Genomic DNA, 15,008 nt, shown 5'->3' with positions numbered 1-15,008 from the left:
CCAGTATTCGAGTTTCACTTAGCCAAACCACTACTTATCCACTTGTCAAGTTGGATCAACCTATTAGCTAGTCCGAGTTGTCGTTTCATTCTGAATTGGGTCATGGGGCCGAGTCCTCTAATCTGACCGAACTCTTTTATTTTGGCTCGATAGGCCATAACTAGATATAGGTCACAATCTCCACTTTTCTACCATGTATTCTTTATTTTTCCATAAATTCCACGAGTATCATGCTCGTATCTTGCCCCCTCGTACATATAAAAATTTAAGTACACACTCTGCGGAGGAGGACGAACTCTTGCTCTTTTTTGGACATTCTTTCCTTTTAATTTTTTCATTTATGACATCATAGTGATTTAGACATTGAAATAATGATATGGCTGAAGCAACTCAAATTGAGCTCTCTAATACATATTATTCTTCACAAAATCGATTACATCACGAGAAGAAAGTATAATGAGATGGCTAATTCGTATCAAGATTAATTTGATCCTCAAATCCTACAAGTTCCAAGAATAAAATATAACTCTTGATCATTGATAATTTATGTATTTATTTAGAAAATTCTCAAAAAAAAAACAAATTGTTTCAAATTCTTTAAGGAACTTGCAAAAAAAAATTGCAATGACATGCAAAGAGCAAGAAGTGAGCATCAAAGAGGGTTTTAACTTGTCGTGAAGCAACATCGAAATAGTGCCATCGTGGTGATGGAGCGGTCAACGCTGCCAACGCCCATATGATCACTAGGAAATAGGAAAAGAATTAACAAACTAAGAAATTGTTCTTCTTTTTGACTAAATTAATTATTCTTTAATCAAGCATGAAGGATCGTCATTCAAAAAGAAGATCTATAATTCCACAAACAAATTGCATTTCACACAAAAAGGTGGAACTAATTATTGACTTGCTAATTAATGGGAGGCTCTGACTTTAACACCAGAAGGCTAAGGTTGCAAAGCACTTTAATTCAAGACATTCAGTAGTGTAGAAGATCCTTTAATTAACATTCAAGGATGCTTGGAGACGTAGGCATAAGAACATTCATCTGATCGCGTTGAACAAGTATCAGCATCCTTTCACAGTATCACTGCAAGCTCAATGCACTCTCGAATCATCCTCTCTTGTCAGCCATCACTTCAGCTTTCCGCCCATCTCCTGCATTTGCCATTTCTCTTTAAGCTTACTGGCTAAGGATCTTTCTCTCTCTACCAAACACACACTACACTAGCAACAAAATAATACCGATCAATTTAAACCCGTATTATAAAAAGGACTACAAGAGAGAGCCATCACCCCCTTCCTTTTTTCCTCTCACCCTTTCTTATTAATTTATCCTTCTCCATCTCCCTCTTTTCCCCTCCTGCAACTCCTTGTGTGTGTGATTCAGCACAACCTCTCAGCCTCGTCAAAGTTTCGTCAAAAAGGAAAGTCTTAAAGGCTGAAGAAGAAGGAGAAGGAGAAGGAGAAGGAGAAGAGAAGAAGAAGAAGAAGAAGAGAAATCCAAGATAACCATGGTTTTCCCATCAGTTCCTCTCTATCTTGATCCACCAAACTGGAACCAGGTAGGCAGTGGAGCTTCTTCCTCATCATCCCTTTCTCCTCCTTTCTTTTCCCGTTTACTTCTGTTCCCGAAAGCCATCAGGAGAGAGGATGATGGAGAGGAAAAATTCTTACTTGTTTTTGTTTTCATAATTTTGTTCCCTCTTTAATATATGCTCTAGTTCCTTAATCATACAGTGTTAATTAGCGATTAACTGCAGCAACAAGCTCATCAGCCAGGAAGCAGCGGTGAGATTGCTCAGCTTCCCCCTGCAGGAATGGCGGCGCAACGGACGGAGGTGGGAATGGCTGCCGGCTCGGTCCGGCCGGGATCGATGGCGGACAGGGCCCGGCTGGCGAAGATCCCGCAGCCGGAGCCGGGGCTCAAGTGCCCTCGCTGCGAATCCGCCAACACCAAGTTCTGCTACTTCAACAACTACTCTCTCTCGCAGCCCCGCCACTTCTGCAAGACCTGCCGCCGCTACTGGACCCGCGGCGGCGCCCTCCGCAACGTCCCCGTGGGCGGCGGATGCCGCCGAAACAAGCGCAGTAAGCCCTCCGGAGCCAGTTCCTCCAAGTCCTCCACCACCACGCAGACCTCCGCCGCCTCCGCGTCCTCCGGTGCAATCACGTCGCCCCACGCGGTCTTCCCCTCGCAGTTATCCTTCATGGCAGCCTCGTTGCACCCGCTGCCGCCGGACTTCAACTTCGGAGCGAGCTTCCCTGGCCTCGATGCAGCTGATTACCAGCTCGGCGGTAGCAGCGCTGGTAGTGTCGTGGGGCTTGAGAGCTTGAGGCTTCAGCAAATGCAGCAATTCCCTTTACTTGGAGGTGGAACACTAGAGCAGCTACCTCCCCCACAGCCGCTGCCACTTCAGTCCAATTCCGGGCAATACCCTTATGGCGGCGGCGAAGGCAGTGGATTTGCCGGGGGACTATTCACAGGACAAGCTCCAATGTTGAAGCAGTCGGCGCTCATCTCTCAGCTTGCTTCCGTAAAAATGGAAGACAACCAACAACTGCTTAACTTTCCAAGAAACTACCTTGGCGTTTCACGCAGCGACCAATTCTGGAACGGTGGCGATGGCGGAAGCAGTGGCGGCGCCGCCTGTGGTTGGGATATCTCCGGATTCAACTCCTCATCGGGGTAATATATCTTGTAATCGCATGCATGGTTCCGATCCTTTGGTGGCCTTTACACAAGTTTTAACACGGAAGCTTAGGGTTTTTTTGGCTTCCATGAGGGCATACAAGACATGAGGAGAAGCTAATTAAAGTAGTACTTATAACTTTGATATGATGGATGGCATCTAAACAACTTGAAAGTTTTGATTAACTTGTTGCTAGACGTAGCTAGGGTTCTTGGTTTAGAGTGAATTGGTGTCAACTTCTTTTCTTTCTAGTTTCTTAATTAGCATACTGTATCAGTGTAACTTCATTACACTTTGGTTATACTTATCATGAAGAACATGTATCTGAATTCAACATGTCAGATTTGTGATGAAGAACATGTATCTGAATTCAACATGTAGAATATTCTGCTGCTAAAATGAACAATGTACTACATCTCATCTTCTAGTTTGGATTAGTTCCTGAATCTACTAGCTATGGTCCTTGATTTTTCCCCCCCTTATTGTCGTAATTAGACACATACCAAATGCAAACAGTGCTATTGTGTATTATGCATCGAAATGGATACATTCATTCAGAATTCAACAGATTGTTGCACATCAAAAGAGGACACATAGTTATGATAGTGAACTTGTAATTAGTTAATTCAGTTGCATATGAATACATGGTAAAAGTTAATCTTACACTGAAAGAAGAGCTAATGTTTATCAAATTGAATGGAGGGCATTTCATGATCAAAGATCCCTATCGCAATTGCATGTGTAATTAAGCACCCATTAATCACAATCAGATCATATGCATCCAATATGCACAATTGTGTATATTCATGTGGAACCATAAGTTGTGATGAAACTTTAATAATCTTAGAAACTTCAAAGATAAACAAGGAGCTCTTTCTAGAATTTGCACATTCTGTTGTTTCTACTTCAACAAAGATGATCTCTAGTTCCAAGAAAATTTCCTTGGAAAAGCTTCCTTCTTCAACTTTTGTATATTTACATAAATCTTGCTCTTTAATGAGCCTATATATTGCCAAATGAAACCTTTTTGACCCTTTTTTTTCTGTATGATTATTCCGTGCAGATTAAAGCTCTCATGAAGCATTATTAGTTTTCGTCTGCACAAGGTCATTACTAGTAGACCAAATTTTGACCAGCATTCCGTGCATGCATTATTATTCATATATGCACCGGCCATGTGCATGTTTGCATGATATATTTAAATTTAAGAACCTAATTAATTAAGAACTATGTTCAGTGGAGAATATATATATATATATATATATATATATATATATACAAGGAATATTGAGTTTGGTTAAATTACCATGTAACGTCAAGAAGACAACTACAAACTTGAGTGTGCAAAGACTTTTTAATTGTTATTAGCAAAGTCAATAATTTATTCCTAAAATAAAAATAGCGATCTCAAGAACAGATCAATATAATGTGCTTGTGCGAATCCATGCATGCATGCATGCATACTACACATGCAGATATAACAGACAGAAAGACAACCTCTTTATTTGCTCAGTATCTTGTTGGCTATAATTTTAGGGCACTTCCTTCAATAAAATGACACAACAGCCAATATAATCTTAGTTCTCTCTATGTATCACTCTGATCTACCATGCCGAAAGTTTAACACACAACTAATATAGCCAACTCTGTTGCTCTTTCTTCAAATTAGTAAAAGAATCCACCATGCCTCACAAAAACCAAAACCCTCATTCCAATTCCTAGGATCCGATCCATGAGCTTGCAGAAGAGTTGCACTCATGTGTGCAAGGAAAAAGGAAAGGTGTTTAATGAAATGGCCAAGAAGAAGTATGCTTCATGAGGAAGTAGCTAAGCAATCGAATTGATCAGAGGAGGGGAGGGGGGTCCAAGGAATCTGGGTCCTCCTACCTTTCCCAAACACCAAGGCCGTTCTCTTCTTAGCTCTCCGTCAAGAGAGAATAAAGGTGGTCTGAGGCCGTATGATAATGAACAAATAAAAGGAAAAGGAAAAAAGAGAGAAACTGCTGGGTTTTTGTTGTCAGATGTGATCAGTGAGGTGTGAGGTGTGGGTGTGGCTGGCACATATATGTAGTAGAAATGGAAACGAGAAGCCTGAGTGGAGAAGGAGCCAAGTAAAAGCAAAAAAAGGGCAGGCAATGTTAATGTACGAGAAGTGCAATCCGATTCCAAAGCAAGCAGAAGTGTGCCCTGCACCACTGTATGCGAGTGTGTGTGTGACAGTGTGTGTGTGTGAGTGAGAGAGAGAGAGAGACAGAGAGAGCTCGGAATTCTATGGATGGTAGCACTTGAGAACAGTTCAGCTGCGTGCGAGACCAGCCAAGTTTACCAGCATGGCATGCAGTGCTGGAGTGGGATTGTGGAAGAGCATAATGGCATATGAACTAACAATTATATATATATAATTAATTATTATTTAACTGATATGTGTTGTTCTTCCTCCAGAGAAGCATTTGTTGTGCAGCTTTAGCTTTTCTTGATTAATTATGAGTTGGCCCTCTGATCACCTACTTGGGGAGAATGGAGATTTTGATATTAATTTGAAGGACAGGAGTATAGCAACTGCTATGGCTGGTGGAGACTGAAGAAAGAAGACTCCCATCACCAATATAATAGATTACTAGCGTCTGCATTTAATATGTGTTGATCAATGATTACACGCCTTCTTAACTTTAGCACTTGATGAATAAATATGTGCTGACATTGATAGCATATTGCAGAGTACTATTGTATGCTTAACGAGGAAGATATTCCTCTAGCTTCAACGTGTGGGAACAGTGTTTGGAAATGGAGAAATATTAGACAAGAAATTAAGGAAGATTAATTAATTCTGAAAGAAGGATGTTTAAGGAATAGAATGTATGATCATTTTATAAATATACATGACGTGCAAAGAAAATAATGGCAGTCTCTCTTGTTGCAAGCATGTAAAAGTGAAAGAAAATAAATTTGAGAGAAAGAAGTATGCAAATGTCTTTAATGAACCAGTACTAGCTTAATTTTTTTTTTATCTTGATCCTAAGATGTCATCATATCACAGATATGATTTCCCATTTAAGAACTCATTTAAAAACTTACAGAAGACCTCTTTGAAACTTTAAAGCCTTACTCATAATCTAAATTTCATTCCTTAGCAACGAGGCAAAAGATACAAGGATGACTCCACTAGTATACATATGGGTGATACTTTTCAAAGATCTCATTACACTTATAAATCTTAATTAGTTCACTCACTTATAAATCCTCCATGTTACCCTGCAAAATACACAATTAATATTATGCTTTTTAATTAGTTGAGACCTCTGTTACATTGTAATGATTTATGCATAATCATTAATCCAATGGGATTATATATGTTTGTTTAGTTCAAGCACTAGTCTTCTGCAACCAATCGAACACTCCTCTGACATGAATTACGTTAACCTTTTTCTATTTTCATTGCCCGGATTTTGATGTACTGTAAATTCGTGTTCCTTCTGAACGTTCTAAGTACGTGATGCGTTGCTTATATATATATATATATATGACATACTGTCGTAAAAGCAATGGCAAGGAGGCTACGGAAACGACAAGGCAGTGCCGAGAAAGAAGAGAAGAGCAACTCGAACAGACGGATGTGAAAAATAAAGGACAATTAAGCTACACGCCTAGCTAGCTAGCGAGCTACTACGAAGGCTGCTCTATCATTGTCGATTTGATGGTGGAATCTTGGAATGTTGGAGTAACAGTGGCTTGGAATTAAAGGAGGACCCGTCACAGTGACATGAACAGCGTGTCTGTGGAATTTGATGGGACCTATGAGATTATCTTTTACCTTTGTTCACCAGCAGGATAGTTGCTTTTGGATTTATCTGCATCGTCCCTGACTAAGTTACAGAAATAACTATTTTGATATATATATATATATATACCCCATGTCTCTTTTGTCTTTGGCTATATTAAATACGATGCCACTTAAACACGAAGGATTATTAAATTAAGTTGTTCATTTGAGCTCTTAATTTAATCTATCCAAAGGGTGTGAATAAATGGAATCCAGTCAAAAGGTCCATCAGTTTTCTGTGAGGTCATAATCACTTTTGAGTCAAAAAGACACAAGTAGACAAAGAGCAGAAAATAAACACGCACTTTTGTCGAAGGGCCAATAAATTCCCTTTGCATCCGAGGCTACTGCCAATGTTTGCAGCTCAAATGCTCACAGATTTGGTTCTTGTTCCTACAAAAGTCTGATCTTATGTTCTTCTACAAACTCTTTCTTTTATACAGAGAATTGCTTGCCCATCTGATATGATTTTAGCAACACAACTTCACTAATGTCTACTTTCATACCTAATTTAACTTTGCCAATCTTGTAGAAATATGACATAGCCTCACATTATCCACTAGAGCCCTAATTTCATTTCTTGATCTCTCTTCTCTTTCTCCTTTTAATCCTTCTTCGACATTAGTAAGCATTCTGAAGGCACCAGCCTCCCTTCGGTTCCTTTCATACAGTCTCCTCGTCTACTCAGTCAGGCCACCGGCTTAACATCCCATCCTACACATATTTGAAAAACAATTAGTGCAGATAAAATCAATATATATATACAAGTTGATAATTAGTATCTTAAGAGTAAATACCTCAAACAAGTCGAGTTTGAATGAAGATGAGGATTTATGATTAATGAAACCAAGAAATAGTAAAGGTGGTTAGTGAGATGAGGATTTCTACAGTCATGAGTTCATGAGAGCGGCAGCATCCCTCTCGAGAGCCTTGTGTGCCATGCATGCTTGCATCTTTTTCTGTCTACATCTTTCTTTTATTTGCCTCTTAATTTTACTTCAACTATAATAACATTGAGCTAGAATTGAGGTTTATCATAAAGATTTTATAATGAGTTACAAAGAAAATTGTTCTCACAAAGAAAATTCTGGAATCAATCAGTGAGCTACAAGTCTACAACCAAGATAGGAATATTGTTCTCATAAGTTTAACTATAATTATAAAATTATAGTTAATTTAATCACATTAAATATATTTATATTTAAATATAAATAATTAAATGTAAACTACATTTTTGTACACATTCATCCACGAGAAAATGCTTCATAGGTAGAGAGCTTCCTTAACATGGAAACGGATGTGTTACCTACAGGCAAAAGACATCATCAGTAATACACACTTTTATTAAGAGAACATTTTTTTTTCATTACCCACTATCAGTAGTTAAACTTTACAATTCATGGCTGATTCAGACCAGTTATCAGCGAGCTTTAACCCAAATTATGAGATCTGATTTCCGTTAAACCAATCTATTTGATTTTCCAAATTCCTTTTTTTTGGAGGGAAAAGGATTTTTGATGAGAGCGCTAAGTATTGTTTTTTCCTTAATTTTTCTCTCTTTTCAATTCGTAAGATAATCGCTATTCTATTTGATGTCAGGAGCCCTCGACCTCCCAATTCGAAGACAAGCAAAGTAATGGAAAAAATTTCTCTATAACAAGAAGACCCTCTAATACCAACCTTTCTACCCTGACTACCATGTTGCGTCCATGTTGCGTCGAGCAATCCAGGGGGTAGAATAAGAAGACCAAGAGATGCTCAACTGCAAGAACCTAGCTAATGGTAAACTAGAGGTCTACTAATGACCTGTTGTCCTAAGTATGACTTCTTAGCAGTTGCGGTACATAAGGCGATCATGAACCATTAGAACCGCCCTAGTCCAGCGAATTTAGTATTAAGCTTGTCATGGAGAATTAGCCAAACTAAAATGTCGAGTTACATAGTAGAATAAGAAATCCAAATATGCTGTAAGATAACATATGATAGACAGAGAGATACCACTATCGGACCACCTCCGCAAGCAACAGTTGCCTGAACTGTCGGAACCAAGGAGTAAACTGCTAATCACCAGCAAAAGTGAATTTTTCAAATACTGGATATAATTGTAAGCGATACAATGCATCTATTATAAATTTTACAAAGCATATAGAGGATTTAGTTATCATCTATAAGGCAATTGAAAACTAAAACAATTACAAACTGAAAGGCTAATATGAATCGAGAGTCAATGTCATTACTTCTTACTTGTTGCCAGAGGAGTTCCTGCAAGCGCAGTGGAGTCTTTTGCAAGAATGAACAACAATTGAAATCTTAATCTCAATGGGGAAGAGCCCAAGAAAGAAGAAGTTCCAAATCAGAATCATGCCCAAATTGAATTAGTCTTCTCTTCTTATATCAAGTCCATCCTGCAAAAACCATCCATCATAAAATCCATAATCCATTAACAATCATTAATGTTAACGAACCAAATTATTGAATCTATGCATGCAATCCACATTCAATAGCTTAAACCTCCTTCATGCACCATGCATTAAATCACTTAATGGAGTTTAATTCTTAATGACAATCGTTATGTGTTGTTAATTCACATATTAGTCCACCTTATGGAGACTTAATCCTTCAATAAGTTGGTGCAATTAAATCACCCTGAGAGTTACAACAAATCTGGAGCTACTTGGAGATGGGATACAGCCAAAGTAAGTGTTGATGAGCTGATAAATTATGCAAAACACCTGATCATACAGAATTAAGGAGGATGTATTTTGAATATACAAATCCCATTAGCATCAGCGGTTTCCCATTGCTTTAATTGAGGAGCACAAAGGAAGCAAACTTGTTTATCTTGCCTATCAATTATCATTGGCCACACCTAGTCGATACTCTCCAATTCCAAGAAGATCCTACGAAATATAAGCGACCATTAAATTACAGAAGATATACATGTAAATAGAGAAAGAAATCAAAATCCTCACAAAAGGCAACTCATTTAACGTTCTTTTTGATGTATACTAACATCGGTGTTCAATCCACGTGAAGAAGAAAAGATCTTAAGCTACTGGGCAACCCATAAACTTTTCTTTGGGTTGTTTAGAGATTCAACTCTCCCAGTTGTTAAGGCATTGGTGCCACACTATAATGACCAAACTGGACTACTTGTACATTTTATTTATATGCATACTTAAAATATTTTTTGGACTAATGAAGTTTGTAAAATAGAAAGTGGAGAAACGAAAATACCACCTGACAATCTTTATTTTTATCTCGGGTTTCAGCTGTACTAGGAATGTCATGGTCTGGCTTGGTAAATTTCTTTTCATGTCGCTCACATGAACTCCAGTCGTCAGAAAACCTACCACATCTAGAATCGACAAGAAGAGAATGACATTAGACATGTATGAGCTTTTGACTAGTTGATTGATTAAAGTTGTCTTAAGTTGGAGGCACTTCATATATGTTCGAACAACAAATTCAGCACGTGGAACACTCCTTTTCTCATCAAACTCATAGACTTGTCCCTGAAAAATGAAATCTTTCTCCATCCTGAAAAGGGATACATGTGGTTCATGAAATAAGTGTGCTATAACCTAAACTATATAGTCATTATATGATCACATCAGCTCATAATAAGTGCGCTGAAACTTAGATAAATATATACATGGCATTCTTGTGTTAGTATTTGATAGAATCATAAGATTACAGTTAATAAGATCAATTGATTTAGTCAAATTCCAACTTGAGAAGTTTTGAATAGCTCATGTCCTCTGAATTAAGTGTAAGCTTAGCCGAGCTTCTAAGAATATACATGGCATTCTTGTGTTAGTATTTTGATAGAATCAAAAGATTACAGATAATAAGATCGATTGATATAGTCAAATTCCAACTTGAGAAGTTTTGAAATAGCTCATGTCCTCTGAATTAAGTGTAAGCTTAGCCGAGCTTCTGAGAAGAAAATTGTGAGGCACCAAATACTAGCAAAGCTTGAGCATGATTTGAATTTTTCAGGTGAATCAAGCTCAAGATATAGGATGAAGTTAACAATGATTTGTAAAAGGTGTGTTTATCAGATCTGTTTCGAACAATTGGGCTAACTTCCTTGGAATTCCACCTTAATGGCAGAGCGAGATTTTGTTGAGCCTCCACAAAGCTTGTGCTCTAGAACCACTGGAGGATTGGGAGGATTTACCACCACGCCAATCAATGATGAATTTAGACTTGAGTTAGGTTCTCAACTTACAGCAGTTTATTGAGTAGCACACAATATTAGCCATGGCTAAAGAGCTTTGTCTCCTGTAATTTGACTTTCTGTAGCAGGTGAACAGCACTGCCTTGGTGTCTTGTCAACAGCTAGAAGAATCAGATTGCTAACTTCAGGCTGCTGACTTGCTGTGTTTTGTTTGGTTTTGCTTTTATTTTCCTATTTTGATTATCTAGTCCTCTGTAAGTGCATTATCTGTTCTCTGTATCAACTCTATTTATTTAAGTATTTCGAGTGAACTGCTTTGTTCATCAAATCGTCTTTCAGAAAAGAAAAAAAAAACGGGAAGAGTCTGAGCAAGTTAATGCTTGACTAGACATGACTCCTTCATAGCCCGTCCAAGACTCACTTGGTTACAAGGAAACTATAAAATCACATACAACAGAATTTCTTCCACAAACTTATTGGAAAATTCATGCAGTATGCTGATAAAGCCAAGATCAGTTTAACAAACACAATCTTGGAGTGAATGGTTAGGCCAACTTATGAAATTATCGTAATCTAACTTTGCTGACCATGTTAAAGAAAAAAAAACCTAAACAACCTATTTGTCAGCTGAAAACAAAGGTGGAATTTCAATCAGGTAAAGCATGTTGACAAGAATGGAGGTCACTCGATCATCACTGCTACGTATAGGATAATTCCAATATTTCTTCATCACAGAAGCTTATGGCTCAGCAGGAGAAGGTGCAAACGCAAACAAAAATGGCATCAAGAAATAGTATGAACAATATTCAATAAAAAAACAAGGGCAAAAATAAAAAGATTTACCGTCATGGCTGCATTTCGGTATTGCTTGCACTGAAGGGAACGGGCCATGTACACCGAAGTTGGGTTCCCTATATATTGTCCCTCTCCTCGCACTTCCAGCCTTCAGGCGGCGGGCTTTCCACCACAGGAGTCATTACCTTCTAAACGTACTTCAATGGATCTGGATATGTGTAGGTGGGAGACGACACCGCCACCACTGTGGTCCGGTTCGGGTGCCTGACAGCAAACATCCGGCGTTCATCCACCGCTCCGGATTCAATGAACCGCGGCGTCTTCTGAGGGCGGCGATGGTCCTAGATCTCCTCCTTCACGACCTACCCATCTACCCGAATGATGGACGCCTCTTCCGCCCACCGGATTTACGTAGGGTGTCCGAACGGCTTCGAGCGCTCGACGGGGTGAGGGGAAGGAACGGCTTATGAGACCTGGAAGAAGCAGCTAATTCAATTGCAGCCCAAAGCTCCGCATCCTCGAGATCGGGATCGTCTAAAGGGAAGTGGACGCCAGCGGACATTAGCGGCGGCGGAGACGACGGAGCGACGGGCGGTGGTGATTTTTGAATCCAAACACAAAAATTTAGAAATAAATTTGATCCAACGGTTGATATTTCTCGGCTGCTTGATCTACGCGTATCGGAGATTACGTCAATTTGTTTAGTAGGGCAGACGGAATTAGTTGAGAAAAGCGAAACCGCATAATATTGGTTTAGTCCATCAAATTAACTAAAATTCCTCATTCGTTGATAAGAGCATCCACAAATACAGAGACAGAAATAGACCACCCCCGTTTGATTTTGAGAGACAGAGACAGAGGAGGATTTTTGTCTCCGTCCCAGATAGAATTTCTGTCCACTTTCAAACTGGGGACACGTGTTAATGGAGACGGAGACAGAATTTCTACTCATCTCCGCTTCCGGCACCGTCACGCCGCCGTCCGGTCACCGCCGACGGAGACCATTGTAAATGCGTCCCTGTCTCTACTGTCTCTGTATTATCTGTATTTCTGTCTCTGTATTTCTGTATTTCTTAAACCAAACGCAGTCTTAGGGACATCCGGATTGTAACTTAGCTACGGTGTATTTGCAGGAATAGGATGCTGGGCATCTGGATTGACCACCATATATTTTTAATCAATTTATCCTGGTGGATGTGATAATTTTCACAGGAACCATTTACTTCCCTAGCAGATTGTTGGCTTTAATCAAAATCATTTTTACCATGCTAAAACAAATCCAAACAACGGGCACCGCCATAGCGCGAATCCATTGGGCCGTACAAACCAAAGCCCACTTTATCGATTACGTAACGTCCATGTTTCAATCACGCATCTCGATGCACAGCAGTCGTCCCCATGTGATGCTGCCCGACACGAGTCCACTACGCCACGAAGCCAAATAAAATCTATTACTAAATCTGCTCTCTTCCTCTTCCTCCTCCTCCGTCTTGCTCCCCCAAATTCTCAACCTTCGCGAGCCGCCCCAGAATATTCCTTCCACAATGGCCACCGGCGTGGTCCTCCACCCCGTCCTCTTCCTTCTTCTCCATTTATTCCTTTTCTCTTCGGTCGCCGCCTTCTCCATCGGCGTAAACTACGGCGCCAACGCCGATAACCTCCCACCTCCGGCCCAGGTGGCTGCCTACCTTAAGCAGAATACCTACGTCGACCGCGTCAAGTTGTTCGACGCCAACCCCGACATGATCCGCGCCTTTGCGGGCACCGGCATCGCGCTTATGATCACCGTCCCCAACATAGATATCCCAGCTCTCGCCTCCCGTTCCTCCTCTGCAGCCTCTGCTTGGGTGGCCGCCCATGTCGCTCCCTTCTATCCCGCCACCAACATCTCCCTGGTCGCCGTTGGCAACGAAGTCATCGCCACCTCTGATCGCAACCTTATAGCCCACCTCGTCCCTGCGATGCGCTCCCTCTCCGCGTCCCTCGCCGCCGCCGGCTTCCACCAGATCCGAGTCTCCACGCCTCACTCCCTCGGCATCCTCTCTGCTTCGGAGCCGCCCTCCGTCGGCCGCTTCCGCCGGGGCTACGACCGCGCTATCTTCGCGCCGATGCTGGAATTCCACCGCCGGACACGCACCCCGTTCTTGGTGAACCCTTACCCCTACTTCGGCTACACGGCACGCACCCTCAACTATGCTCTGTTCCGGCCCAACGCGGGAGTGTTCGACCCCGCCACGGGGATCAACTACACGAACATGTTCGTGGCGCAGCTGGACGCGGTGCACGCGGCGATGCAGCGGCTAGGCTACGGCGACGTGGAAATCGCCGTCGGGGAAACAGGGTGGCCGTCGGCGGGGGACGCCGGACAGATCGGAGTGAGCGCGGAGGACGCCGCCTCCTTCAACGGGAACTTGATACGGCTGGTTAACTCAGGCAAGGGAACGCCGATGATGCCCGGCCGGAGGTTTGAGACATACGTGTTCTCGCTTTTCAACGAGAACCAAAAGCCTGGGCCGACGGCGGAGCGATACTTCGGCGTCTTCAACGCCGATCTGACGCCGGCCTACGACGTCGGCCTCTTGCGCAGCGGCGGCGGCGGCAAGGTGCGCCCCTTTCTTCTCTCTTCTTTTAGGTTTTAGTAAAAAACTAGTTTCTTGGGCCTGATATTCGTTTTCGGCAGGCGCCGGCGCCGCGGAGTGGTGCCAGGCGATGGTGCGTGGCGAGTGGGGACGCGGGAGGGGCGGCGCTGCAAGCCAACATTAATTACGCCTGCGGCAGCGGCGGGGCGGACTGCAAGCCCATACAGGAGGGCGGCGCGTGCTTCAACCCCAACACGTTACTGGCGCACGCCTCCTACGCCATGAACGCCTACTACCAGGCCGCCGGCCGCCACGATTTCAACTGCGACTTCGGTCACACCGGCGTCATCACCTCGTCTGATCCCAGTAAGTCTCCATCTCCCATTGTTGATCGATTCACTGTCTGGAGAAGTCGAAGTCGTTGTTGATGCTTGGTTTTAATTGATCGTGGCAGGTCACGAGAGCTGCAAATATCCATCATGAATTGCAACACCTGCACACCATGAGCGTGTTACTTGATCAGTGCTGTCCACCATATCAAGTAGCGTTTAATTATATAGCTTCAATGCTCTTTGCAGGGATATTTATGTCTTGGAAATCATTTATCGAATTATGTTCCATTAGGATCTTTATGATCCGACACGAGATGAGGTTTTGGTCATTTCTTCGATTCGCTAATTGTAATTCTTCCTCGAAGCCTAACAAGTATATAAACACACGCATGTTTCTCATAGAAAGAGAAATCAAACTATTGAAAGTTGCTTTTAAAAGGCAACTACTTTTTTTATACAACCTAATGATATATTTTAAATGCATATTACAATTGATATTCAATTTTCATATATTTGACTATAGCTAATATTGGAACCCAACAATGTGAGATACTAGATATGTGTGGCTGTTGAACTATTCTCTTACTTCCAATAACAATGTGTTGAGTT

The 15,008-nt window shown here is 41.4% G+C and overlaps 2 protein-coding genes and 1 pseudogene across 2 annotated transcripts; 2 read left to right on the top strand and 1 right to left on the bottom strand.

The window, feature by feature from the left end:
- Positions 1–1,423: 1,423 nt before the first annotated feature.
- LOC141833644 (dof zinc finger protein DOF5.1-like) lies at positions 1,424–2,904 on the top strand. The gene is made up of 2 exons (XM_074721129.1): positions 1,424–1,562; positions 1,761–2,904. Exons 1-2 carry the CDS (start codon positions 1,512–1,514, stop codon positions 2,688–2,690), a joined length of 981 nt encoding a protein of 326 aa, XP_074577230.1. The 5' UTR covers positions 1,424–1,511; the 3' UTR covers positions 2,691–2,904.
- Positions 2,905–9,359: 6,455 nt separating this feature from the next.
- LOC141833944 (uncharacterized) lies at positions 9,360–12,050 on the bottom strand (annotated as a pseudogene).
- A 935-nt stretch (positions 12,051–12,985) lies between these two features.
- On the top strand, positions 12,986–14,764 carry LOC141833641 (glucan endo-1,3-beta-glucosidase-like). The gene is made up of 3 exons (XM_074721125.1): positions 12,986–14,091; positions 14,169–14,433; positions 14,522–14,764. The coding sequence occupies exons 1-3, from the start codon at positions 13,033–13,035 to the stop codon at positions 14,548–14,550; spliced, it is 1,353 nt and encodes a 450-aa protein (XP_074577226.1). The 5' UTR covers positions 12,986–13,032; the 3' UTR covers positions 14,551–14,764.
- The last annotated feature ends 244 nt before the right edge of the window (positions 14,765–15,008 follow it).

The sequence above is a fragment of the Curcuma longa genome, chromosome 8, assembly GCF_044706935.1.
Source record: "Curcuma longa cultivar G26 ecotype Majalengka, Jawa Barat chromosome 8, ITB_CL_G26_1.1, whole genome shotgun sequence".
Lineage (NCBI taxonomy): Eukaryota > Viridiplantae > Streptophyta > Magnoliopsida > Zingiberales > Zingiberaceae > Curcuma > Curcuma longa.
This window is presented reverse-complemented; position numbering and strand designations above follow the sequence as displayed.

Bases quoted from the DNA above. Each gene is read 5' to 3' on its own strand.
- LOC141833644 (XM_074721129.1), top strand. From the start codon at position 1,512: ATGGTTTTCCCATCAGTTCCTCTCTATCTTGATCCACCAAACTGGAAC. The intron at 1,563-1,760 runs GTAGGCAGTGGA...GATTAACTGCAG, and splicing joins ATCCACCAAACTGGAACCAG to CAACAAGCTCATCAGCCAGG.
- LOC141833641 (XM_074721125.1), top strand. From the start codon at position 13,033: ATGGCCACCGGCGTGGTCCTCCACCCCGTCCTCTTCCTTCTTCTCCAT. The intron at 14,092-14,168 runs GTGCGCCCCTTT...CGTTTTCGGCAG, and splicing joins GCAGCGGCGGCGGCGGCAAG to GCGCCGGCGCCGCGGAGTGG. The intron at 14,434-14,521 runs GTAAGTCTCCAT...TGATCGTGGCAG, and splicing joins CATCACCTCGTCTGATCCCA to GTCACGAGAGCTGCAAATAT.